This window comes from Anopheles coustani, chromosome 3, assembly GCF_943734705.1.
Source record: "Anopheles coustani chromosome 3, idAnoCousDA_361_x.2, whole genome shotgun sequence".
Taxonomy (NCBI): domain Eukaryota; kingdom Metazoa; phylum Arthropoda; class Insecta; order Diptera; family Culicidae; genus Anopheles; species Anopheles coustani.
This window is the reverse complement of record NC_071288.1, coordinates 64,616,742-64,641,390: the sequence shown is the minus strand read 5'-3', so window position 1 is coordinate 64,641,390 and position 24,649 is coordinate 64,616,742. Positions and strand designations below refer to the sequence as shown.

The 24,649-nt window shown below is 39.3% G+C and overlaps 6 protein-coding genes across 14 annotated transcripts in view; 3 read left to right on the top strand and 3 right to left on the bottom strand.

The window, feature by feature from the left end:
• The window catches only part of LOC131259842 (single-stranded DNA-binding protein 3), a 41,708-nt gene extending 29,461 nt beyond the window's left edge, over nucleotides 1-12,247 (bottom strand). For 7 of the 9 annotated variants that reach the window (XM_058261446.1, XM_058261439.1, XM_058261442.1 and 4 more), the window contains exon 1: nucleotides 12,048-12,247. The gene's annotated coding sequence lies outside the window, so the exon portion shown is untranslated. Of the gene's footprint in view, nucleotides 1-1,262; nucleotides 1,368-12,047 lie in introns of those variants that run through there. The other 2 variants (XM_058261441.1, XM_058261440.1) reach the window with 2 other exon arrangements.
• The window catches only part of LOC131259837 (glucose-6-phosphate 1-dehydrogenase), a 285,104-nt gene that overhangs the window by 164,214 nt on the left and 96,241 nt on the right, over nucleotides 1-24,649 (top strand). The gene's annotated exons all lie outside the window — the stretch shown is intronic.
• The window catches only part of LOC131259831 (serendipity locus protein alpha-like), a 162,050-nt gene that overhangs the window by 70,216 nt on the left and 67,185 nt on the right, over nucleotides 1-24,649 (bottom strand). The window lies entirely within an intron of this gene.
• Nucleotides 14,408-16,041, top strand: LOC131259840 (protein Spindly). The gene has a single exon (XM_058261437.1). The coding sequence runs from the start codon at nucleotides 14,438-14,440 to the stop codon at nucleotides 15,905-15,907; it is 1,470 nt and encodes a 489-aa protein (XP_058117420.1). The 5' UTR covers nucleotides 14,408-14,437; the 3' UTR covers nucleotides 15,908-16,041.
• Nucleotides 21,032-21,848, bottom strand: LOC131265223 (adhesive plaque matrix protein-like). Its single transcript, XM_058267488.1, has 3 exons — nucleotides 21,837-21,848; nucleotides 21,468-21,763; nucleotides 21,032-21,347 (listed from the first exon to the last, which is right to left on the bottom strand). The coding sequence occupies exons 1-3, from the start codon at nucleotides 21,846-21,848 to the stop codon at nucleotides 21,032-21,034; spliced, it is 624 nt and encodes a 207-aa protein (XP_058123471.1).
• Nucleotides 22,624-23,331, top strand: LOC131265212 (adhesive plaque matrix protein-like). The gene is made up of 2 exons (XM_058267477.1): nucleotides 22,624-22,635; nucleotides 22,708-23,331. Exons 1-2 carry the CDS (start codon nucleotides 22,624-22,626, stop codon nucleotides 23,329-23,331), a joined length of 636 nt encoding a protein of 211 aa, XP_058123460.1.

Below are 24,649 nucleotides of genomic sequence, written 5' to 3'. Positions count from 1 at the left end.
GTAACCCATAGTACCGTCCGCCCTAGAAACTGTTGATATTTCAATACCTTTTCTTGACGCGCGCGTGAACCATAGAAACGTCTAAAAGCGAAACAAAAAAAAAAAACCCTACCAAACGAACGACCTATTCTACATAAGCGAGTCGCGATAATCGCTCGAATCAGGACAGTGGCACTACCACCATTACACGATCGCTTGCACACTGCTGCGTGGTCTATATACTAAGAAATTGCTGCTGCTCCTGCTGCTGTTGCTATTACTGTTGGTACGTTGTTTTGTTGTTACCGTAGTGCTCGCTTGTATTGGTACGCTCCGGTCCTAATTGTTGATAATAATTACCGCTGACAGTATACACAACCCTCTACCCGAAGGGTCCACCGAAGGGATGAAACAGGCGGTGCGAGGTATGCTGTGCTGACAAACACACACACACAATCAAAGGCATCCCCAGCAGCAGATATCAAAATCGAACGTCTCTCTTCACGTCGAGGTGCTCGCATAACGCGATTGCTCGCTGTGCGAGCGGGAAGGAATAGCTCAGAGCCGTCTTTTACGTACACTACAAATAAAATGCGAAAAGCAGCAGCAGCAGCAGGCGTTGGAAAATGGTTTTTAACAGCTAGGAAGAGCTGCTAGGTTTCCGGTAGGTTTGTTTTGGAAAATAAAATGTTCGCGGATGCTGCGTTAGAGCTGAAACATTGATAAACACTGATCGAATGTCAATGTGCCATATAAGAATAAAAAATTCTCCTTTCTAGCGACAAAATATAAAAGTCAACGATGAGTGCTGACAGCGAAAAGAAAATATATTTTTATTTTTATATGAAAGCACCAATTTCAACCAACGATTGAGTCATTGGCTACGTCGTTAAATGTGTTGCTATCACAAATAATCAATACCTTCGTACGTCGTTTAAGTTATGATCACCACTTTACGAATGAAAAAACAATAAATGAAACATAAATCGTTTCTCTTCAGTGTTTTTTCATAAAACCAGCACTTGCTAAACTAATAGAATGTTCAGTAACTGATGATGATCCCGCCAAAGAGCTTCTACTATCACAACTTTATTAACAGGTCTCTACACATGCTCGGAATACTTGATAAGATGTTTACAATCCTAAAAGTAAGAATCGAAATCAGGATTTACGATCACCACATACTGTACACACAAATAAGCCGGTATCTATTTCCACACCACCTTACTTGGGCCGTTTTCGTAAGAATGCACGTGAAAAAACACTACCGTAATAAAGTTTACCCTTGTTCGACTCACGTTGCAGGTACCGACGAAATTATTTTCTTTTTCACAATCCAATCCCACCGCACAAAAATTGTAGCGATTGACGTACGAAGCGCCGTTCACAAACGGCAACTATAACCACACTCGCTCACGCTGACTGACGCTACTGCACATTCGCCCCACGCTACTCGGACTGGACGACCAAATACTTCTGATCACCGCTGTCAAACGCGTTTTCGTAAGTCGCTGCCGATTCCGTGCACCAACACCACCGCTGGAGTGCGAATGTGTACGTGGCGACTTGCGCGGTGGGAAAAACACTTATACTAATGTGCATCGAAAGACCGGCGATCAAAACATGCTCGCATCAAGCGTTGCTGTTCTTGCTGGGAATGCTGCGACAAGTATTGTACCATTTGAGTGAAAAGGAATGGAATCAAAAGCAAACAGAGAGGTGGACTCTTTCTCCCTCTAACTGATGTGAGCATAGTTGTGTACCTTAGGTTGTGCTCATTTTTTTACAATGTTCCATTGTTTCTCTTGCTGTCGCAGCGGAAACTGTCAGCGAAGATTATTTTGAAAGAGAGCAAACGAAATCAAGTGTGCGTGAAATATGCTCTCTCTCTTTCTCTCGGGTTGATGTTTCCGATTTCTTTTTCTACTTTTGAAACTGTAAGTGGCCAAAGTGTGCGTGTTATGCTGCTCTTCATGTACGCAATGATTTTTTTTCACTATTTCTGACGTTTGCTTTTCCCCCTTTCTTGACAATTGTATTCATTTTCTTTTTCCTGAAACGCACACACTCATGATCAATTTCGATTTTTTCTATTCTTTCTCTTACCAAATCAAATTCTTTACGTTATTCGATCAAACTGTTTAATGATGTGTTTCCCATTGACAATATTTCCTATTGGCAACAACCTGTAATGACAGCTGCGTCAGGAATTGTGAACGTTCCTCCCACACTTGACCAAACACATGTTAAACCTACAAAAAACGAATGTGGTATACCACCTGTGTCTGGGTTTGTGTGTACGTGTAATTCTCTATAGTTTAAACTATCATTAGACTCATACACAACGAAAAACACTTCAAGCTATCTAAGGTTTATCCCCGAACATCTTCACCGGATCGCATTTTCCTTCTTTGCAATTGACTATTGGTAGCTCTCTTTCTTCTCTAGGCCGTCGCGTTATGAGTTTTCGTGGAGAGGAGTGAGCGAGAAAGAGAACTATCAAAGTTTGCATCGCATTTTGACGTTTGCATTCGCTCACCGGTATGAAGCACATAACGCTCTCGGCATATAAATAGGGACGAGTGTACATAAACGCCAGAAATCAACCAGAACTCACCCCAAAATCCCAGATCTGCGATCGAAAAATCTTTAGTACGGAAAACCACCGCACGCAAGAGAAAAAGAAGCAAAGTTTTTTTTTTACCAAATAAAAGACGAAACTCCGTTAAGACCAGGAGGGGGAAGCGGAGACAGTGATGCTTATCTATACGAAACTACAGCAGAGAGAAGGAGTGCAGAAAAAAATGTGTGTAAGTGTGTCTGTGGCGAACGAGGCCAAGCGGCAGCAACATCACAAAGATATACTAGAGCAGGATAGCGAGAGAGAGAGAGAGAGAGAGAGAGAGAGAGAGAGAGAGAGAGAGAGAGAGTAATGGAAAAAAATCTCCTTTTTCCCTCATTCTTCCCAGTTGGAGCAAACTCACACACACTTGCAAACAATTTCACAGCACACCATCTCGCAGCTGAACGGTTAGTTGCATGATTGTGTCTGTTTATTATTCTTTTTTTTTCATTTTTTTTTAAACAATTCACACCAACAGGAAGGAGTGAGAAAACCCCGGTGCAACACAACATAATATTCGCTGCGATGGCAAAGGGATAGATGACGGTGTCCCTTAACAAGCAGATGGATGTGAGGTAAAGAGACAACATGAATATATAAACACATCTTTCCACCAGCGTACCTGATTGCCATATAAACACGCATACTCTGAAAACCACATACACACACATGCATTTCTAGATACGCTCGAGCGTTCTGGTGCAGCCGGCAAACGCCAAGAGTACGCGGCGGGTGCAACGAAGCAAGACCAAAAAGCATCGTAGTAGGCAGGAACGAAAGAGACAAGATTTGTCGATCACAAAAAATTTTAAAAGATGAAAAGAGCAACAATACCAGATCCAACACACCAAATGTGCATACTTTAACATGGCTTGCTCAGTAGAACACTAGAAACAACGTCGGATGTGCTGATAGCGCTGGAATATGTTAGGAGTTGGGCAAATAGTTTCAAGAGGAATAATAACCAAATTTAACAAAGTTACTATTAAACTGATATTAAACCTTAGTACACTTAAATATAGCTTAAAGATAAAAGGAGACAAATCATAAACGGAACAATGTATAAAAATAATAAAAGACTAAACGTTTGCTTTTAGTTCAACCTGACGAAACAATAATCTAACAAACTTCTCACATGGCACGAAACTATTAAGTAAACGTTGGTTTTGTTCATTGAGGAATATTTTTGCAAATTTTTGAAGGCATATTGTAGATTGCTGTAGTCGGTTGAGATAAGAGTGTGGAAATATTTAAATAGTTTTTTACAATTTTCAAATTGAAAGGAAGCAAAAGTTTTCCCGATTAATACGAGCTATTCATGTTGATACACAACTCGTAGCTTGTAGACAACCATACAGGTGAACTACATTGTAAGCATTTAAGACACATTCTATTTCATGGCCTGTTTAAACTAGCCAGGTTATCCCCCAGCCAGTCAATATTGACATGTTACAGCGAATGGTCAATTTTTGAAGACTTTCAATACTCAAATTTGCGCGTGAATTTTGTTTGGGCACCCGGGTGGGGGCACCGGTTCAGTAAAAATTAGAGTAAAAATAAAAATAAAAATAAAACAGAACTACATAGGACAGCATTGCACGCATTTTCATTGTGCACAAAATGAAAATATGTACATAAGCCCCCGGTGGGTCATCTTCTGCCCTTCCTTTCTTGTGTCCGCAAGGCCTTTGCATGATTTTTTACCTCGAGATGTGCACGACCACATTGACATTTTGCTGTTTGTTCACCTATAGTATCCCAACCACCCCCAATATGCGAGCGGTGGCTACGTTTTATGAGGAGTAGGTACTTTTTTTTCCCGTACCCTCAGATTATTGGACCATTTTTTGAACATTCGGTTCCTCTGCTGCATTTCGTGGATAGTGTAAGATTTTCTACCTGCCCATTCTTTGCAAGTAGATAAATTATTAACGATCATGGAAGGAAATACATCATACTATCGACTAGACTTACAGCCGAGAAAATTTTGTGTTTTGTGAAAAAAACGATCAAACACAAGAGGAGAAATATAGCAAGGAAAAAAAAAACACTTTCATATTTCTTCAATAGTATGCGTCATAACGCGTTCTTATATGCCCAATAAGAGTATTTAGTACACCCATCTATGTACATAAGGAACGAAACGAAAGAAAAAAACACCAGATACCAGGCTGACACGGAGAGGAGTGAGCTGCGAAAGAAAAAAAAAGCTCAAAAAGAAGTACTACACAAACAAAAGGTACGCTGCACACGCACACAACACACCAAATGACACTAATACCACCGCAAAGGTATAAAAAATAATCATGGAGTGAGGGACATAAAACGTACTAGAAACCCCTAGCAACCAGCGAGCTGATTTTCTTCAGATGCATTTGATACACATTTCCAGCAAATGCAAGAAGAATTTGATTACACTACCTATTTTACGTTTTAGTTTATTCGATTTCAAAAATGCCAAAAAAAATAATTAGTACTTGAATCTGGAAATATTTCGGTTAAAGTTAATGCGATAATTTTCTAAAACTCTTGAATAATTTTAACAAATAAAGAAAATACCGATACACATTATAAATTAAACAACAAAATAAACAAAACCAACTTTTAAAAACACAATTGTTACTTTACAGAACGTGATACTCAGTTGCTTTGACAAAACATGTAAGAAACGTAACTTTGCACATCCAGGACGACCAGGAAATGATGGAGGTGGTCTTGGGGAAGATTGAAGGTCGTGGGTGTAATAGGGAGGGAGGGGGCAAAGTTTCTTTTCGTTTGAGGGTCATTCTTTTTGCTCCGTTTGGCAAACTTCGTCGCGGCGTTCCGCTTCGCCACGGCGAAGACGCGCAATGGAGATTTGCGTCTGGTCCATTTCCTAGCCTCTGTCGCGGGTAAACAGTTCCCGGAGACCCGGAGACGGTTGCGCGTGGAATAAGGCCTTGGTCACTCGCTGGTAGGTAGACGGTATTCAAGGCGTTGACGTGTTCTCCCCGTGCGTCAACGAGGGCGGACTTTCGGGGAGAGTTAGAGAAGCCGAAGACAAAACGGAAGCAAACAGAAGAATGCTGGTCCCACGACCGGATGAGGGGGTGGATGTGGATGGGAAAAAAAAATGTACATAAAAAACGAAGGAGACGAGCAATGTTTGAAGGATACTGTCTCTGATGAGACCCCCGGGACTGATCGGGGATCGTGGCTATTGCGTGCAAGAACACAAATATGCAAGCAATCGGCAACAGAATTTGCAAGTACACTAAACGGTATGTCTATTAATCCAGAGTGAATTTCAAGAAGAATCTAAGAAAAATCTTATCTCAAGCGGCTAGCAGGGTTCAGATTTTTTTAATCGCTCACCTGGCACCGTGGGCAAAGATTTCGTCAAAATACTCCAATGAACGATTACACATAAACAAGTACAGTTCATCATTAAATCGACTACAAATGTTGACTGTTGACAAATATCCAAAGAGATTTTTAACACATATTTTGTATTTTCCATGCCTAAAAAACTATTCAAAATATTTTTTCTTTTGTGTATTGTGTTCAAAGTTTAAGATGTTATCTTCCAAAAGGTAGTTGTTGCTACAAGCATGCAATGTTTTGATTCATAGAATATTTAAGATATTTTAATATAAAATACCAACAATGCATCTTAACGAAAACTAACTCAAACCAATAGAAATCTCGGGCTTACATGGTTTTAAAAAGTTACCTAATTGTACCTCGGAAACATTTAGTTTCAGCCCCCTGCAACTCTCCTGTTCTAGTGTCGATAATTTTTCTTGTTGAATTTTTGTCGTATATAACGCCCGCCACTCACCTATTTTCCAACAACTATTGTCCTCATTTATCAATACCGCTTGCTGCACACCGTAACGTACCAGAGTACACCAGCCGTACATTCGATGGCAAATTTATGAATGTGGTAGTGTCCAATATTTCATATCGACAGTGGCGTATCATGAAGGGGGCACACTATGCGAAATTTTCGTATAAGAAGTGCCCAAAAATAGAGTTGATGAAAATGACTGTTCAATAATTCAGACTTGGGCTTTGATTCTATTAATATTATAATAGCTATAACTAAATCATAGATTTTATGAAACTTCTCCACATTATAAGATTTGGGCAAAAATACAACAACATAACGTAAGGTAATTAAAAATCTTTCAATTTATTAGCACAATTCATAGTGCCTAACTTTGCTAACTTGAAATGTTTTGAAGTAATGTTTTACATAAAGCGTTTTAGTTTAATTTAAAACTACTACAATATTGGGATTACATTGACCATGCATCCTTCGTCTATTTTCGTCGAAGTAAGCTTTCCCCAGTTGACCATGGTCTTTCCGAGCTTGACTTCATCGCTGAACAGTACATTTCACCACTGTAATAGTTACCCAAAGAGAACCGTGCTGCACTTTCCTACCAAAGGTGTACGCGTCTACCAAAAAATAACACCTTTCCAAGTGTATTTTTGGTAGGCTTTTGTGTATATGAGGTACATACCCAACCTACCAAAGGTGTATTTTTGGTAGCCTTTGGTGACATTTACACCTCGTATCCGACCAAAGGTGTTTTTTTTGGTGGGCACTGGTGTTCGAGATTTGTGCGACATCGCGTTAGGTTTTTATATTATTTATTTTATTTATATCGAGTTCAGCGCCTGTCAGGCGACGTCGCGCTGTAGTCTGGACGTCGTGTAAGTGTGTAAGAACCCACAGCAGAGAGTTCTTACTGATGATGATTTGTCCGCGCTTTTCACACATTTCAATATCTCGACAAGAAAGAAGGGGGTGGGGTGGGGGGGGTCGTCTTGGTTGGGATTCGAGCCCACGTCAAGGTGGCGAGCCCAGCGCTCATGTGCTTAGCGTTTTGATTTGACACTGACAGATTGTAGCAAATTAGCATCAAATTCCACTTATGTGACGATGATACAATTAAAAAACATGTATTGAATAATATTCAAAAGGGATTGTCAAAAATATAAAGGAATCAGGTTTTATTCTGATTTGCATTTGAGAATTTTTAGTAAAAAATTATGAATTGAAATGCATGGTAAGATGCTACTCTACGTTACCACAATAAGTTATCGCTGCATGATCTATACCAAACTCTCACGCCTACATGTTTACGTGCCGTATTGTGAATCCAAAGCGAGAATTATTATAAAAAAGGTATTGATATTTTAATGCAAACAAAATATTTCAATTTGCTAAAAGTTTAATCTTGTTTTATTGGTAGTCTTGTACGTTGCAATGCAAAAGTAAGGTGACAACTGTGAGCTGAATATAAAATCGCAAAACTAGTAATGTAGTCCTAGCTGTAATACCCAGGTAGATGAAATTTCGGACTTCTGATCGGGGTTTCCCATAGTACGAATGTTTCGAAGGCCAACGCGCTGCGGTGAGGAACTGTGTGTAACCGCGCGACTGTTCACGCGTGGCAAACGATCAGCGACGAAGCGAAAACGCGCAAACAACCACTACCACCATCATACCACCGGTACTGTAGCCAAAATCAAATACGGCACACGAACATCAAGAACACATTGGAGAGAAAATGAGGGCTGGCGTGAAGAGAAGCGAGAAAGGACGTCCAATATTTACAGTGCATCGCATCTCTTGCCTCAGCTACTTCATTGAAATTGGTGTACCTTTTTTCTATCTAGTTTTCCAGATCAAAAATATAAAGACTCCCAACACATGCGCACTTGCAAATGTACGAACAGGAGTCGACACGAATACAAAGCGAACTTATTTGATTCGTGGATGTGTGGAGATGAGTCGTCCTATCTGATGCGAAGCTAGCTACAAAAAAAAAAACGCTATTTACGCGTTGGCACCCTTCGATTGTGTTGCTATTTTTTTCACATATCGATGTCTCTCTCTATCGATAAAAAAAACGTGGAAGACAACCCTACGGAGGGCGAAAACGGTCACCGTCTATCGGTTCTATGTTACCCTGTTTTTGATGCGCATGGGTTAGACTAAGACAGTACCACTTTTGTTTTCGTTCTTTTCTTTTCTCTCATTTCTATGACGAAATTCAAGGTGCAGATACTTTCTTAGTGTTGCAGTAGAACACCCCCTAAAAGAACCAGTACAACTGGTTTTAAAAAGCAAACGAAGAACGATACAATGCTATTTTTTAGAAACTATTTGTCTCAGTTGTTAATATACACGACGTTAAGTGGTATTTTTCGTAACATTATCGGATATAAAGTTTCTATGGACTTTTGGTTTGATATGTTTTATTAAATGTCAAAAGCAAAAACAAATTTCAAACACAAAATGCCCGCGTTCAAAAATGAAAATTTTAAAAAATTTTGAAATTGCCAACAATTTTCAGTTTATAATATGGTGCTAATTTCAAAGTTTCATTAAAGAACAAGCATAGTACTTACAGTTATTGCTATATTATCATATTCGTAGGTTTGATAAAATCATATTAAATATAATATTACTCTTTTGCTGTATTTACTAAGCTAAATCATTCATTTGTTAATCCTAACCGCTGCGAGACCAAAACGGGGAGTAGCACGCATTCAAGATGTCAACCGTCTTTCCTTTCATTCTTTATGCGCATCATCTTCCGTTCACTCGCGGACACGAGGCACAAATTCGAAGTTCAAAAACTGATCGCCACACCTGAAACCAAATATCGGTTCAAGGCAGATTAGCGGAGCTTACTCGGATCTGGTAGCAGCAGCAGCAGCCACCGTACTTATCAAGTAACCTAGCAACCGCGTCCTACCAGAGGAGTATGATAAAGAAAAAGGGCAAGACGCGAGGTCTTGCATGGCCAGTCCAAACGTTAAACTTATGCTTTCGGCTGACTGCACGGTGAATGGTCTTCTTAAACCATGGAGAAAGAAAGAGAGAAGGTGCTGCTGATGATGATGATGATGATGATGATGGGTGAATGTTGATCGGAAAACCTGTTCCATCGATGGACGCGATTTACGGGCACGTTGGAAGAGTGGGGTGGTTACGAAGAGGACGGACTCGCTGGACTTGAGATTCGACTGTAGTTCTTGTATTATATTTTTTATGTTTTTTATCATCTCAGCTTTGTTCTTATTCGTCCGTAGTTTGTTCTTAAAATAAAGAACCAGTGAAAAAGGGAAGTGAGACTGGATGGAGCAAAACGCAAACCTGAACAAAACATGATCGAAGACGACCAAGAAGACAGATCGGAGTACGCATAAGCTCACATAAGAAGGAATGTGATATAGTGGCCCCACCATCGGCATTCATTACATCTTGTGTCTTGAAAAACGAAAATTGAAGGTGTCTTTAAGGATGAATGTGCTGAAGAAGGCCTACAACAAATGAGGTCCTCCGTCACAGGGAGTGTGTCCAGATATTTGAATATAAAAATAAAATTATCCATATACTAGTACAACACCATCAAGCGCTTTAAATAAGTGACTAATTGACCGTACATCGCACAATTAAAATGCATACTATCATTAGTTTGTCGTACGAACGTACGAAAAATTCGGTTGATATTGAGGATTTAAAAATGTTTTCTTTCTATTTGAAAGACCCACACTAGTTCACAAATTATTGAGTAGTAATCTTAAACCCACGAGGTAAGATCATGTCTTGAAAAGCTGGAGTAAACGGTAACTATACCAAGAAAAGCGCCAAAACACTGACATTCAAAATAAAAAAATAAGTTATTGTTTATATTTAGAAGCTGGGATTGGCAAACGTTTCAAACGAATTATGAAATCAGACTCTAGAATTTTAAAATTTTGTTTCATCAAGGCAATTATCTATGTAAGTTATGTTTCTTGTTTGAAACTTTAGTGAAGATCAATAATATACGATTGTATACGATAATATAACACAATACATTTCAGAGCCTCACTGTACTTTGCACTACAGATTTTATTTCTGATACAAGTGATTAAAATGGGTATTTCAGTATTTGCAAAAGTCATAAATTAATGCTCTAACGTTGGAGTAACAAACTCCGGAACAATTTAAAGAACAAGTGAGATGTTAGCAAATAGTTCAATTTTTCATTTTAATGTGAAATTGATCGATATGATTGAAAACTGAGTTTTATCAAAAATGGTTCTTTTAATAATTTATGTTTTTTGCTATTTATTTATTTGTAAAATAACTCAACGGATGGCAAGGCCCCAATGATTCACTTAAATTCATAGTACTTTCGAATAAAACGCATAACTAAACCGAACTTAAGTGTATTAGTATTATCACAAACGTGCATTCATGCATATGAATCTTCACCTAAGATTCATTCAAAACGATTCATGAATCTTTTGGGAAAGGAATTTTCAAACGCATATGAATCTTTCGAAACCTTCATGAATCTTCATAAATCTTTCATGGCTCCTTCATGAGTCTCCATGATTCTTTCATTGGCGTATTGGAGGAAGTTATTCTTAAAAATTCAGAAATATTAATCTGCCAATAGACTTCGTTTAAGTGATCTTCAGTACATTAGATAAGTATAATAAGTAAGATTTGTGTTTTATTCCCCGAGACGGGAAAGAAAGAGTGCAAGAAAAAACGGTATGCGAATTGACAGAACAAAAGATGCGTCAGAACGATATAGAGATATTCGTCAAGCCAAGACCGTGCAGTGGTTGTAGAGCTACATAACTAAATAGAGCCGTCGTGTAAATCGTCAATTTGATTGGTTGTTAAAGAGTAGAATACATTGCTTTGAAATCTTGACCGAATGATTTTTAGCGATGTTTTTCCCACTCTTTTTGACACCGTCATTTTTGAAGATTTTTTAAATCTCTAAACGGTTTATAATAGATTTATCGACTATATTTTGGAGTTTTAGGTTTCTAAAGCACATCATTCCGCTAGCTCATATGAAGCAAATACGGTAGTATTTTAATTCTTATCAACTCAACAATCGGTCACACTGTCCGCTATTTGCATTCTAGTGTTAATAATTTGGTACCACCATTGCTATAGCCACCTTGAGTAGCACCTGCATCAAGATACGTACAATTTCAGGTTGTACAGCGTGAATTTTTGACATGTTGCAACAAACATTTACAATAGGAGGCACTTCGGCTGGTAATTTTAGAATATTTTTTAGTTTTCTAATTGTTGTTTAACATACATTTAGAACAAGTGTATGAATTCCATTGTTCAAAGATTAAGAAGTAAATCATCCATAACTTAAACGAACGATAAAACACGACTACACGCACACATCCAGCTAATCGGAAAACTTCAAACATTGAAAACAATATGGCGACGCTTTAGCACCCGGTGTAGCTCCAACAAATAAGGCGAACATCACTATTTTCTCGCAATTTTAACGACAAACTGAACTTAAAAGCTTCTTACAAAACCGGATTTGATGAATATAAAGACTTATGATAATGTATCCACATTGCAATAACCCCAAACAACACAAAAAAAAAAGAATTTATTTTCACAGCATACCTTGAATAGTGCAGCACAAATGAACAAAACAACATCGATTCACATAAATGGAAGTAGGCCTCATAGATCCGTTAAAAGAACAATCACTTGTTAGTTTTCTTGCACATTCACTGCATTTTTTAGGAAACTTTTACTAAAATCATTCATTTTTTGCTCTGTGAACACTGCACGTACCACTTTCAGTCAACCCACTGCTAGCGTTGAGTGAACCAAGATGACTACAGCGTGAAAGGTGGGATCATTATCTCAACGTGACAGCTGTGTGTACAACCGGATTATTGACAGCGGAATCGCAGTCATCCAAACGATACAGTAGATATCCGACATACGCGGTACTCGACATACGCGGATTCGGAGATACACGGTTTTCAAAATTTGACAGTAGATTGGGTTTATAACGTCGATGTAAACACCTGAAATGTACAAACACACGAATAAAAATGTAAATTACACATTGGCAAAACTTACGCTTTTTATTTCGCTTATTGCAATGTATGTTGTTGGAATACGCTTGCATTGCATTCATACTAATGGACAAAGTAAAATTATGAATATTCTATGATACATGTACACAAGAACTCGATCTATTAACTCCTAGTATAAGCTATGTGTCAAGCAATATTCGAGATACGCGGATTTCTATGGTCCCCATTATCCGCGTAAGTCGGATATCAACTGTACATCGATCAGGAGGGGCGAAAAATCTTCCTGAGCATCTTCCTCTCGAACACGGCTAAGAGGGTTTCGTTAGATTTGGACAGAGTCCATATCTCGGAGGTGTATGTGAGCACTGGTACTATACATGTCCGGTATAGTCCCAGCTTCGACTGTCTTGACAGCTATCGTGAGTGGAAGAGATTTCTCAGACTGTAATATGACCGGTTGGCAGCCAACACCCTAGTGCGAATTTCATCATCAATGTTATTGTCGGTGCTGACCTTTGACCCAAGATAGGTGAAATTTTGGACGACTTCAAAAGTGCGTTCACCTACTTGTACGGACGTCAGGTCCGCCAATTTTTCTGTAATTTTTCAAATTCTGAGAAGATTAAATGATGTTAAATGATGTGTTTTTATTTTTCCTAAATGAAAGCCACGATTCCGTGTTCATAAAATCCAACTTTATTGATAGATAAAATCGGATGCGACCATCCGATAAAATCAAACGATTTTGATTTTATCGTACGATAAAATCGTGTGACAGCTTGTAGCTGTCAAAGCTCATACATTTTCGCCTGTCAAAACCTGACTTGGTAAAGCGCTGACACCAGCCTAAGTAGAACGATTGCTTTAAAAGTAGGAAGATCACGCTAGGCAGCTCGAAATATCGTCTTAAGAACGTCCGACGCGCGAACAAACGTTCTACTTTTTTGTATGGGGATGAAACAAAAGTAGGACGTTTTTCGAGCAGTCGTTCTACTTCGTCCTACTCACCATACAAAACTGCTGGATGTTTGCGTCACGTAGAACGTTTTTTAGGACGAATTGCTCGAAATCCCCTAGCAGGATTGCTCGATAACGTTCTATATTTGTTTCACCCCATACAAACAAGTAGAACGTTTTTACGTGCGTGGCACCATTTTAGGACGATATTTCGAGCTGCCTAGCGGTACATCCCCAACTTAGGTGCGCACCTCCTGCATTACATTCATCTGGGTGAAAACTATCCAACCTGAAAATTAAGCTGCAATGGTTGACCGATAGTTTGCAGTAAAGAGAGCATTGACTGTATTTAGTTTTGTAAACAAATCAGCATGCGCGTCGTCTGCTGGACGCGCTGTGTATTCTAGAAATATTACACTGAGCTATTAAGCTAGCAGGCTTACGTATTATGATAACAACAGCTTGCAAAGCCGAAAATCACACACAATAGACGGTTAGAATCATCGGCATTGTACGAAGAATATCGAGGGAGTTCAAAAAAGTTTAACGCTGAAGGTAAGCTATGCCGAACGGTTTTATTGTTGATTACAACATGTTAGATTTAATTTTTCCTAACCGTATCCAAGAACTAGTAAAGAGAGGTGTTTTCCTTAAATAGTGTTACAATGTGGAGTATTTAAATATGGTTGCGAATTTAAAATTCTAGCGTATGTTGGTAAAATGTCGCACACAATTGGGGATGTACAACATTATTAAAAACATCTAAAAACATTTCAAACCAAAAGGTATATAAATCTATTATACATCTCTGCCGAAATATTCGTCCATTGAGTTGAACAGATCCACTCTCTTCCTCTTTATCATCCTCCCATTCCAGTCAATGTAATAAGAAATTCAAAAGTTTCTTTCATTGTCCAGTGTATCAAATCACGACGGTTGAGCAGTAACGGCTATTTTTTATTTGTTTGGAATTCAGTTTTAGATCCCGGTGGTTCGGTGCATAATACGATGTCGTCCGATCTCGAAGTCTCTGGTGACCAATGCGGCCTAGCAGAAACCCACAAGGAGCTGACGAAAAAGTATAATGAACTTCGCCAGGAATCGCATGTTTTGTCGCTTAAACTGGAGGTTGTGGAGAAGACCAACTGCGATTTGACAAATGAGCTGGAGACGACGACATACGATTATGAAAAATTGCTCAAAGAAAAAAAACAAATTGAGGCGAAGCTGAGTGGTGCCTGTTCCGAAATCGTGAAGCTTCAGGAAGATAAGTATGAAATGCAAAAATGTATCCAATCGTTAGCGGAACAACTGAAGCAATGTACAGCAGCACCCAGAATAGAGACGCCAGTGGTTGTGTGTCCGAGTAATGATTCAAACTCTGAACATTTCGAACTCATTGAGAAAATGAACGAGGAGCTGCTAGAGACGGAAGCGAAGCTTGCCAATGTGGTTCAGGAAAACTCGCTGCTCTCGAAAGATTTGGCAAGCCAGAAGGAGCGATGTGAAGCACTACAATCCAACTATGAGAGTACCAGACATAATTTGGAGGAAATGCAAGACCTCCTCGAAGCTGCCCAAAGCCATAGTGCCTCGCTGGCGGCAGAGCTTGAAGAACTACGCTCCAACCCAGAGGCGAAGAAAAAAGGCAACTCACTGTTTGCAGAAGTCGCTGATCAGCGCAAAAAGCTTATATCCATCATAAATGACCTAAAGGTGCGTTACTATTCCCTGAAGGCGGAGCATCAAAACTGTCCGACGCGTTTTCGAGAGCTCCGCAACATGCAGATCGAGCTGACCACCAAGCTGAACCAGTGCATAGGTGCAGTTGCTGACGCCGAAAAGGAACACGAGCGAGCTGTTGATGCGTTGAACGGTCGGCTTATGTTACAGATAAAAAAGGTAACCGATCGAAACAATTATCTAGAGCACCACCTCGCCAAAAACAGCCAGTCCTGGGTTGAAACGCTAGTAAACTACAACATGGAGACAATAAACGATCTCCGAGCCCAGTTAATGGATTGCCTGACAAAACACCGCATTGCAGAAGATGACCATTTATGGAAGGCCAAGGAATTGACCAGTGTACGTCTGCAACTGGCGAAGCTAATGCTCAATTCGTGCGAAAAGCGGATCGAAGATTTAGATAATGGCTGTTGTCAAACGCTGGAAAAGTTGTGTGAAAGCGAAGAAGCACCTGCGACGACACCGCTGGTCGGTAGCAAACATAACACGTCCGACTTGTGCACACCTTCCAGCTCTGTTGAGGCGCCAGTAGAGTTACCTCCTTTACCAGACGACTTTGCACAACCAACTAAAACAGAAGTCAACATGCAAGAAGCTATCGAAGATGTGCCAATCGCTGCTAACAAAGAACCGGAACCGGGTGATAAGGAGGACGACCCAATTCGGATAAACTCAAGAAAACCCCTGGTTATTAGGCGAATTAAATTATTTCCTCGGCCGACGGATAATTAAATGTTTGAGAAAAACTCAATTTAAATCATAAAATCTCTTATGTTAATTAGAATATGACATTGGCAGAACTTGTGCATATTGTAATTAGCTTTACGAAATGATATACAATAAATTTTCTATTATGAGATGCTTCAGAGTGGGCATTTGTTTTGTAAAAGGTAAAAATATTATTATATTCGTAATGATTAAATTCACAAATGATGATCAATTTTGTAGACACGGAACGGTAGACATCAATCATTCCGGCACAATTATGACACGAAAAAAGCAAATTATACAAAATGTTATAAAAGTTTAATTGACCCTTGAATCATCCAAGCAAGTATCATGGATCAATCGTTGATTACATCTGGTGATCGAGAAATGTTCCGACGGTACAAGAAACGAAAGAGACACAAGCGTGGAATACACATTATCAAACTAAGCTGTAGGATTTTATATCCGGAGCCATTATAGTTGGGTAATCAGTTTGGTGAATTTTAATAACTCTTTGATTTGTTAACGATGAAAGTAAAGAACAGGAGGAGAGGAACCTCTTTTTTACTCGCTTAATCCACAGCATTGAAAGAATCATGAAGATTTGTGAATGATTCATGAAGATTGATCATTATCACCTTGCAAGGTTGGAAGGATTCATCTATGTTTTAATATTCGAATTCCAAAAGATTCATGAATCAATCTGAATGAATCTTAGATAAAAGAATCATGCATGAATCTCAAGATCGTTAGGCACAACACCTCTATTTACCGCGGGTTGGGAGTCAGCGACAGCCGAGCTGTAGCGGCGATTCGAAAATCGGCCCACGAGCGCCGGAGCCTCATCACCTCGACGGCGTGGGTTCAAATCCCAACTGAGACCCTCCCCTCCCCTGAACTAGAGGACTGACTATCTACGTACACAAAGGGAAAAAGCATTGTAAGTTCTATAGCTTATTTTCAGTACTATTCGATTGTTTTTCATAGCAGGTTGTTCAATGCTATACTATTACTCTCAATATTGTATTAAAATTTTTATTTTGCTTTCCTCTTTGCAGTTGCCGGATGTATCAGTACAATGTGATCATTCGTGTGATGATACATATTCAGTACAAAATGCGGAACAGGATGAGCAAATCGATAGCCCTGCTACAACGGCAGACACAGCTTATAGTACCACAAGTTCAGAGAGCAGCCCAGCAGCAAGTAAAATACCCCTATTGAAAAGCTTGAAAGCCGTGGAGGATGTCACTCAATTGTTACATCAACAGCGGCAGGGCGTAGATTACGGCAGATACCTTAATGAATCGTTGAGACAATATGATCCCGACATAAGGGCGAATCTTATAGTCGAAGTTCAAGAAGCGATTCGCAGAGCAAAAATCAAAATGCAGAACAAAAGAAACAACTCAAAAACCATTGAAAGAGGAACAGATCCGTAGTAGTAGGTTAAAATAAGTTCATTTATTATTAACTGAAGATGAAGATTAACTTAAAAATTCATGTGGTTTGTCGGTTGCATGATATTCTTCATAAGACCTACTACCAGGTGGTTTATTTACCTACAACCATTGCTCTGAATTGTTTCCAAAAGATGTGCAGCACCTGTGGAAGTATCGATAAAGTATCAATGAGTCCAAGTGAAATTAATCTGGAATATGGACGGTTTGTCTTTGCTTTGGCACTAAGACAGTTTTACAGAAAAATCAGCTATCTGTTAGTTGTTTTGCGATTTGAAAGCTGATGCAATTGGACTGCAACAGTATGTAATTTTTTTTTATTTTCATAAAAACTGGTAGGAGCTGCAAAAAGACCTATTTGATGGTATTTCAAATCTAGTTAGTGTTACGAAGTTTTTCATTTTAGTTTATTCCAGCTTCATAGTCCACTCTATTGAAAATTATAAAGCATTATTCTAAAATACCTTCGAATGAACACATAAAGAAAACATGCTATGAATTGATACAATTTCGATTTGAACGCGTCCAATCATTAAGATTATTGAATATACCCCTTCACTGTAATGTGCTGGATAAAAATTCATTTCGATTTGTACGTTCAGAAATTTTAATCTGGTGATTGAAAATTTCTGATTAGCAAAACATTGCAAAGTCTTGTTCATTACAAAAGGGTAGTTAAGACAGGAAACAGGTATATTTTACAAGAGAATGAGTAGGGCCTTTACAATTAATTACGACTATCATTTGGAAGTGCACTGTTTATTGAAGCTTCTGATTCTTGCCATACATTTGAGAACATTTTAAAAGAAGAAGTTCATTGATCAAACCAGTTATCAGAAAAACAATTTCGTAAGCTGCATAGTTTTTACCAACCATACTGAACTCCATGCGGAACTGGTGCGGCATAGTTCACTGGGTACGGTACGGAAGGGACGTCGGTCACAACGCTCTTGCCATGACCATAGTTGCCGTGGTGCAGGCGCACATCTGTATGCACTCGCTCCGATACGTGGCTCGTGACGTACGTTGGTGTTGAGACGAACGTTTTCGTGACTGTAGTCTTGCCAGCTGGTACCACACCGGTTGCCGGAACTAAATGGGGCTCTACGTAATTACCGATAACAGGGACGGACTCCTGCTGATAAGCGTTTTGCAGGACAACCTGAGGTACATGGTTGTACCCGCCATAGTTGGAAAGGTACGGGAGAGCCGAAGCAACGACTGTCGTACCGTAGTCCGCGTAAGGAAGATTTAGACCGACGGGAACGTAGTTGGCACTGACGCAGGCAAACGCAGCGAAGATAGCGATGAGCTGAAGTATGGCATAAAATTCTTGAATTGTTTCAACAAACATTTTGTTTCTTAGAACAGGAAATTATTTACCTTAAAAGCCATGGTTGTAGAATCGTTCGGGTCGGATGTTACTGCCGATGGTTCTAGCTTCGATTTGGTGCTTCAGCAGTTTGCAGTATCATCCTTTTATATCACAAAAGCTAAGGCATTCGATTGAGGAAAACCCAACAATCGAAAGCGTTTAACGCTTCAATTGCTACCAATTGGCAAATAAAATCAGGAAAGGCAACGTTTGGATCATCCAAAATGAACCATTTCCAACAACAAATGGACAGCGCTGTATGAAAGACTTCAACGGAAACTTCCGGCGTTAGGCGAGAAACCTTCGTTAGAAGAAAAATCAATGTGCTAACGCTCCGACGTTCGTCGTCGCCGGTGGACAATTAAGTTGCAACAATTTGCACTGCTAGAGGAAATTCAATTTCTGCCAAGTCCAATATTACGTAATTGAAGCAACAAACAAAAAGTGGAGCGCGACGAAAAGAGAAGAAAAGGGAAAATATAACACACTTTTTGTTGTTGTAAGTAGTGCGTGCGATTTTTTGAACCCAGCTTCGATGTTTTCTTTTGCTTACGCTTGTCTCAAGTTTGTAAGCAATTCGTTTCGTACCGTCCCCTAAGGCCACCAAGGGTGGACACTGGCCAATGACAGGGCTGTCTTGGGCGGGCGCACCAGCACACTGGGGCTGGAAACCTTGAACTTTTGGCGGTTTCTTTGCGGTTCGACGGCGGATGGTGTATTATATAGTCATTTCCTTGCTTTTTCCACTGCACTGCCTTGGCTTTGTGGCACTCGAACGCCGTTCGTTCGTGCGTCCGGGTGATTGCACCAGATAGCGTCTCGACTGGCGCGGCTCACATGGTCTGGTAAATGTTATTCAGTGTCAAATCTGTCCCAAGTTAGCACAGTTGTATCTCCGCTTCAATTAAGATTAAGCTGCCGCGCATTCGCACTCGGAACGGTTGTGATGTCCATCGGATCAATCATACACCCGCCTTGGCGGGGGGATGGAAGTAGAGATTGAACATTTGGTGGGTTTTCGGGCAGTTTTTAGACCAACTGCAGATTTTCCATTTGGGTGTAGTGTGTGTCTGCACCTGCAGGTGTTTTAATTGAAAACGTATTCACTCCAGCACTGATTGCAGGGTGACCTGGGAATTTATTCCAATTCTCTTTAACGGCTCGACTAATCGATACTTTGCCCAACTTAAAAGGGCCGTAAATGTATTCACCCTATAGGCTTGGCTTTGGGTTTTGACTGAAATGAGAGCAATAAAAATGGAAAATGTTTTCAATCCGATCACAAGGCACCATCATTGATCGTGGATACTTCAAACCACTTTATGGAAGGCTTTCCTTCTGTTTATGTATGGTCCTTGGCATCGTTTCTTCTACAGCAAATGCTTGAAAAAGGGCGGATGAGTGCTGCATACTCAGTTTCTTACTTGTGTTCTTACACATTAAACCCTGGCGTGTATAATGGTTTCTGTAAAATACATTTTTTATTGCTAGTTAATTTTGCAAAAAAGATTCTACTTACGGCTTGTGCTAAGCCAAGGATAGTTTTTTATGGGTTAACAAACTGGAGCCTATCCTTTCTTGTATTGAAATTTTCAATTTCAATTGACTGTTTTTATTAAAAAAAGTTAAGTCTTAAATTGATATTAACTCATTTTGTGGTGTATAATTAATTTCAAAAATTTTAATTGTTGTTGCTCTTCTATTATGAAACAACTTTCCTATTCAAAACAACGATTATGAAAAAACTTAGCAAGCTATATTTTATTAAATATCTCATTTGCCTTGTATGTGATTGTCAGAAATCTATAACAAACTAAAAACTGTTCGATATGACAAAGTTTTTTCTCAAAATTTTGGCACAGTACTAAAACTTTGCAATACTCAAGCTACCAAATACTTTTAATTTTTCTTCTACTTTTAGATTCCATTAAATATTGTTTTGTTGGTATGGATTCGATTGGCAAAACAATCAATATTACTCTTACGCTTGAGTTTTTATTCCGCTTTTTCTGGTTTTGTTGTTGAGGCTTTTAAAGATCGAAGTTTTTCTAAACCATCCTAAAAGCTTATCAATTAGCCAAATATATTGAAAAAGTTCTTATTAATTAAAAATTGATCGCGCAGCTTCAACAGCTTGAGAGCACCATTGGAATGAAGATTTTGTTTAAAAAAATATTGTACGCAGATGAGATGAGAACTACTCGATAGAACACTCAGGGAATAGTACTTGTTTGAGTGATAACATTTTATTTCTTACTATATCACATTGTTGCCATCTTTACTCCGGTATAATTTTTATCAACGAACTAGTCTCTACCATCCGTGCGAAGCGATACCCCCATAAGCGACGTTCGGTGCGTAGGAAAAGACCTTTCCTCCGTAGATCGGAGCTGACTGAGCCAGGATGCTCTTGCCATACACTGGCTCTGCGATCAAAGTTTTCGACTGATAGATTGGCTCAGCGTACACGTTCTTGGTGTAGCTTGGCTCAGATACAATGGTCTTGGCGTAGGCTGGCTCAGCAATAATGGTCTTGCCATAAGACGGCTCAGCAATGATGGTTTTACCATAAGTCGGCTCAGCGATGATGGTTTTACCATAAGTCGGCTCAGCAATGATGGTCTTGCCATAAGACGGCTCAGCGATGATGGTTTTACCATAAGACGGCTCAGCAATGATGGTCTTGCTATAAGACGGCTCAGCAATGATGGTCTTGCCATAAGACGGCTCACCAAGGAAGGTCTTGCCAATTGGAGCATAAGACAGCTGCTTCGGGGCGTATTCGAAGTTCTTCACATATTCTGGGGCCTGATAGAGGGACTGGGGAGCATTGTAGGATACTGGAAGAGCTTCCGTAAGCGCCAGAGGCTTGCTGACCACAACCGAGGGAGCGTGATACAGCTGAGGCTCTTGGATGATCGTCTTGCTCACAACTGGAGCCACATTCTTATGGATGGTGGAGTAACTCAAGGATGAGCCGTAAGAATGATCGGTCGGGATGTATCCAGCGCTGGCACAGGTAATAGATGCCACGAGTAGGACAAACTAGAAGGGATTAAGAGAATCAGGTTGATTAGATGGGGAGTTTTTTACGCTTCGACAAATTGATTAAACTCACCTTGAACGCCATTATTGATGGGTATTAGATTCGCAGTGAGGTGCTTTGATGAGGACTGTTCGGTGAATGATGTCAATACGATCAGCTGTTTCGGTTTATATAGGCGGCAAACATTGGCGAAAATTTGGCGAATAGAGGATGTGAGAGAGGAATTGATCAATAAAAGTCTATTTTACTTCTTTTTGTGTGGTTCCTATTTCGGTAATCTGGCTTTAGTGTTGTTCACAAGTAATTTTGTTGGAAGTTGTGCTAGATAATTAACTTAAATTAGAACCAGCTTAAGCATTTACAACGAGTTTGGGGTCAGTAATCTTAGGAAAGATTTTCATTTCTCCAGATTTTGATGATTTATTTTAGTAAGTAGACATCGTTAGTTTTTATTTTCAATGCTTAATGGTTCATGGGAATACAACACCAAATATTATTAGAGACTGACCTGCATATAGAAGCAATACTGGTTGGAACGACACACTTTTAGTAAGTCGAAATCCAATAGGCTCAAGCTCCGAATTTATGACTTATGTCAATCATAAGAAACATATAACGACACCATCTTAATAGTACATCAAACAAATGTACAAATAATGTTGAAATAGATCAACGAATAACGAAAAGCTACTGTCACGAATTTGAAGGTGTCTATTTCATTCCCCTACCACATCCTCTGTTCGCTAAATTTTTGCCAATCGTCGCCTCCTATAAAATCCGAAACAACTGAACATAACGACATCATTCACCGAACAGTCCTCTTCAACGCACCTCACTGCGAATCTAACTTCCATCAATAATGGCGTTCAAGGTGAGTTTAATCAATTTGCGAAGGGTAAAAAACTTCCCATCTAATCAACCTGATTCTCTTAATCCCTTCTAGTTTGTCCTACTCATGGCATCTATTGCCTGTGCCAGCGCTGGATACATCCCAACCGATCATTCTTACGGCTCATCCTTGAGTTACTCCACCATCCATAAGAATGTGGCTCCAGTTGTGAGCAAGACGATCATTCAGGAGCCTCAGCTGTATCACGCTCCCTCGGTTGTGGTCAGCAAGCCTCTGGCGCTTACGGAAGCTCTTCCAGTATCCTACAATGCTCCCCAGTCCCTCTATCAGGCCCCAGCATATGTGAAGAACTTCGAATACGCCCCGAAGCAGCTGTTTTATGCTCCAATTGGCAAGACCTTCCTTGGTGAGCCGTCTTATGGCAAGACCTTCTTTGCTGAGCCGACTTATGGTAAAACCATCATCGCTGAGCCGACTTATGGTAAAACCATCATCGCTGAGCCGTCTTATGGCAAGACCATCATTGCTGAGCCAGTCTACGCCAAGACCATTGTATCTGAGCCAAGCTACACCAAGAACGTGTACGCTGAACCAATCTATCAGTCGAAATCCTTGATCGCAGAGCCAGTGTATGGCAAGAGCATCCTGGCTCAGTCAGCTCCGATCTACGGAGGAAAGGTCCTTTCCTACGGAGGCATCGCTTCCCACGGATGGTAAGGACTTGGTCATTGTTGAAAAATTAAACTGGTTTATTGATGTAGATATTTCTGAAAATAAATTTTTTGACGATATAAAATGTTTGTCTAGAGTTTATACGGCTGCAGAGATACCTAGTACGAGCTCATTAACTTTTTGTTTGAATATTTTGAACTGCAGCGACGATAAAACAGAAAGGACGTATCTTTAGCTCGCAATAACCTAAGTAGTTTATGATAATTCTAATTGCGTAATTTGGGTCGCAAACTTTTTAAGTCAGCCGGGGGTTTTTATTCCTTTTATAAAGAAAGATATCAGATGCTTTTAGATTTTTTGCAACACTTGTTTCTAATGTTAACATAAACGTCTTATTATTAATCGACAAATTAGGAAATCATATTGCCACGTTTATTGAATTGTTGCCAGAATTTGACCAAATTCTAAATACTAGTAGTTAAATAGTTAAAAATTTGTTCCAATCCATCAAAATAGTTTTAACCATGTTCCCGAACAAGACAGCCTGCAATAACAGTGCAATAAAATTTCAGGAAAAACAAAATAAAGCGTAATACTAGATACATAATTCGGAATAATTGAAAAAATAAAATACTTGATGACTACCCAATATTCGCGGAAAAGAGTAACACGGTAATGCCAATCAGCCAACTTTACAGATAATTTCAAAAATGGTCAAAAGATCAACAAAACAATACAAACTAATACTTGAAGAAGAAAGAAGTTGAATGAGTTAAGGCTGAAAAACTCGAGCTTTCATTATTACCCGTTGAAAGCTCGGTTCCTTTGACGTGATATAAATGAAAATTAAAAACATGATACAACCGGATTAATTCGATCAAAGTGCGTAAAGCTGAATACGTCTGGTTGATTGATATAAGATCTAAAAAATAAATAATATATATATATATATTCCTTTCGTTTGTCGGCAATATCCTCATACCTTGTAAGTGATTAAAAAAGTGGAGATTAACGGTTTCCTGCTTATCATATCTATTAAATGACACCCCAACGAAAGTATGCGTTCTAAATTATACAATTAAAGAAAAAATATCCAAAACTACTCTACCTCTAATTTTATAAACGAGGATGGTGGAGGAAACAAGTGGAGTTATACACGCATTATTCTTTATTCGAAATATAAAAGTAAAAATTTAAATTTAAATGGGACAGCATACGAACTTCGAGAAGTAGGGTAAAACGACTTGTGAATCACGTTGTTTTCTTGAAAATATTTTAACGGACAGCACATTTTGTCCGCTGTCTTCTGGAAGGTTTTTGAGCAAAAATTTGCTCAAAAATGTTTCGTCAATATGTTTTTGAA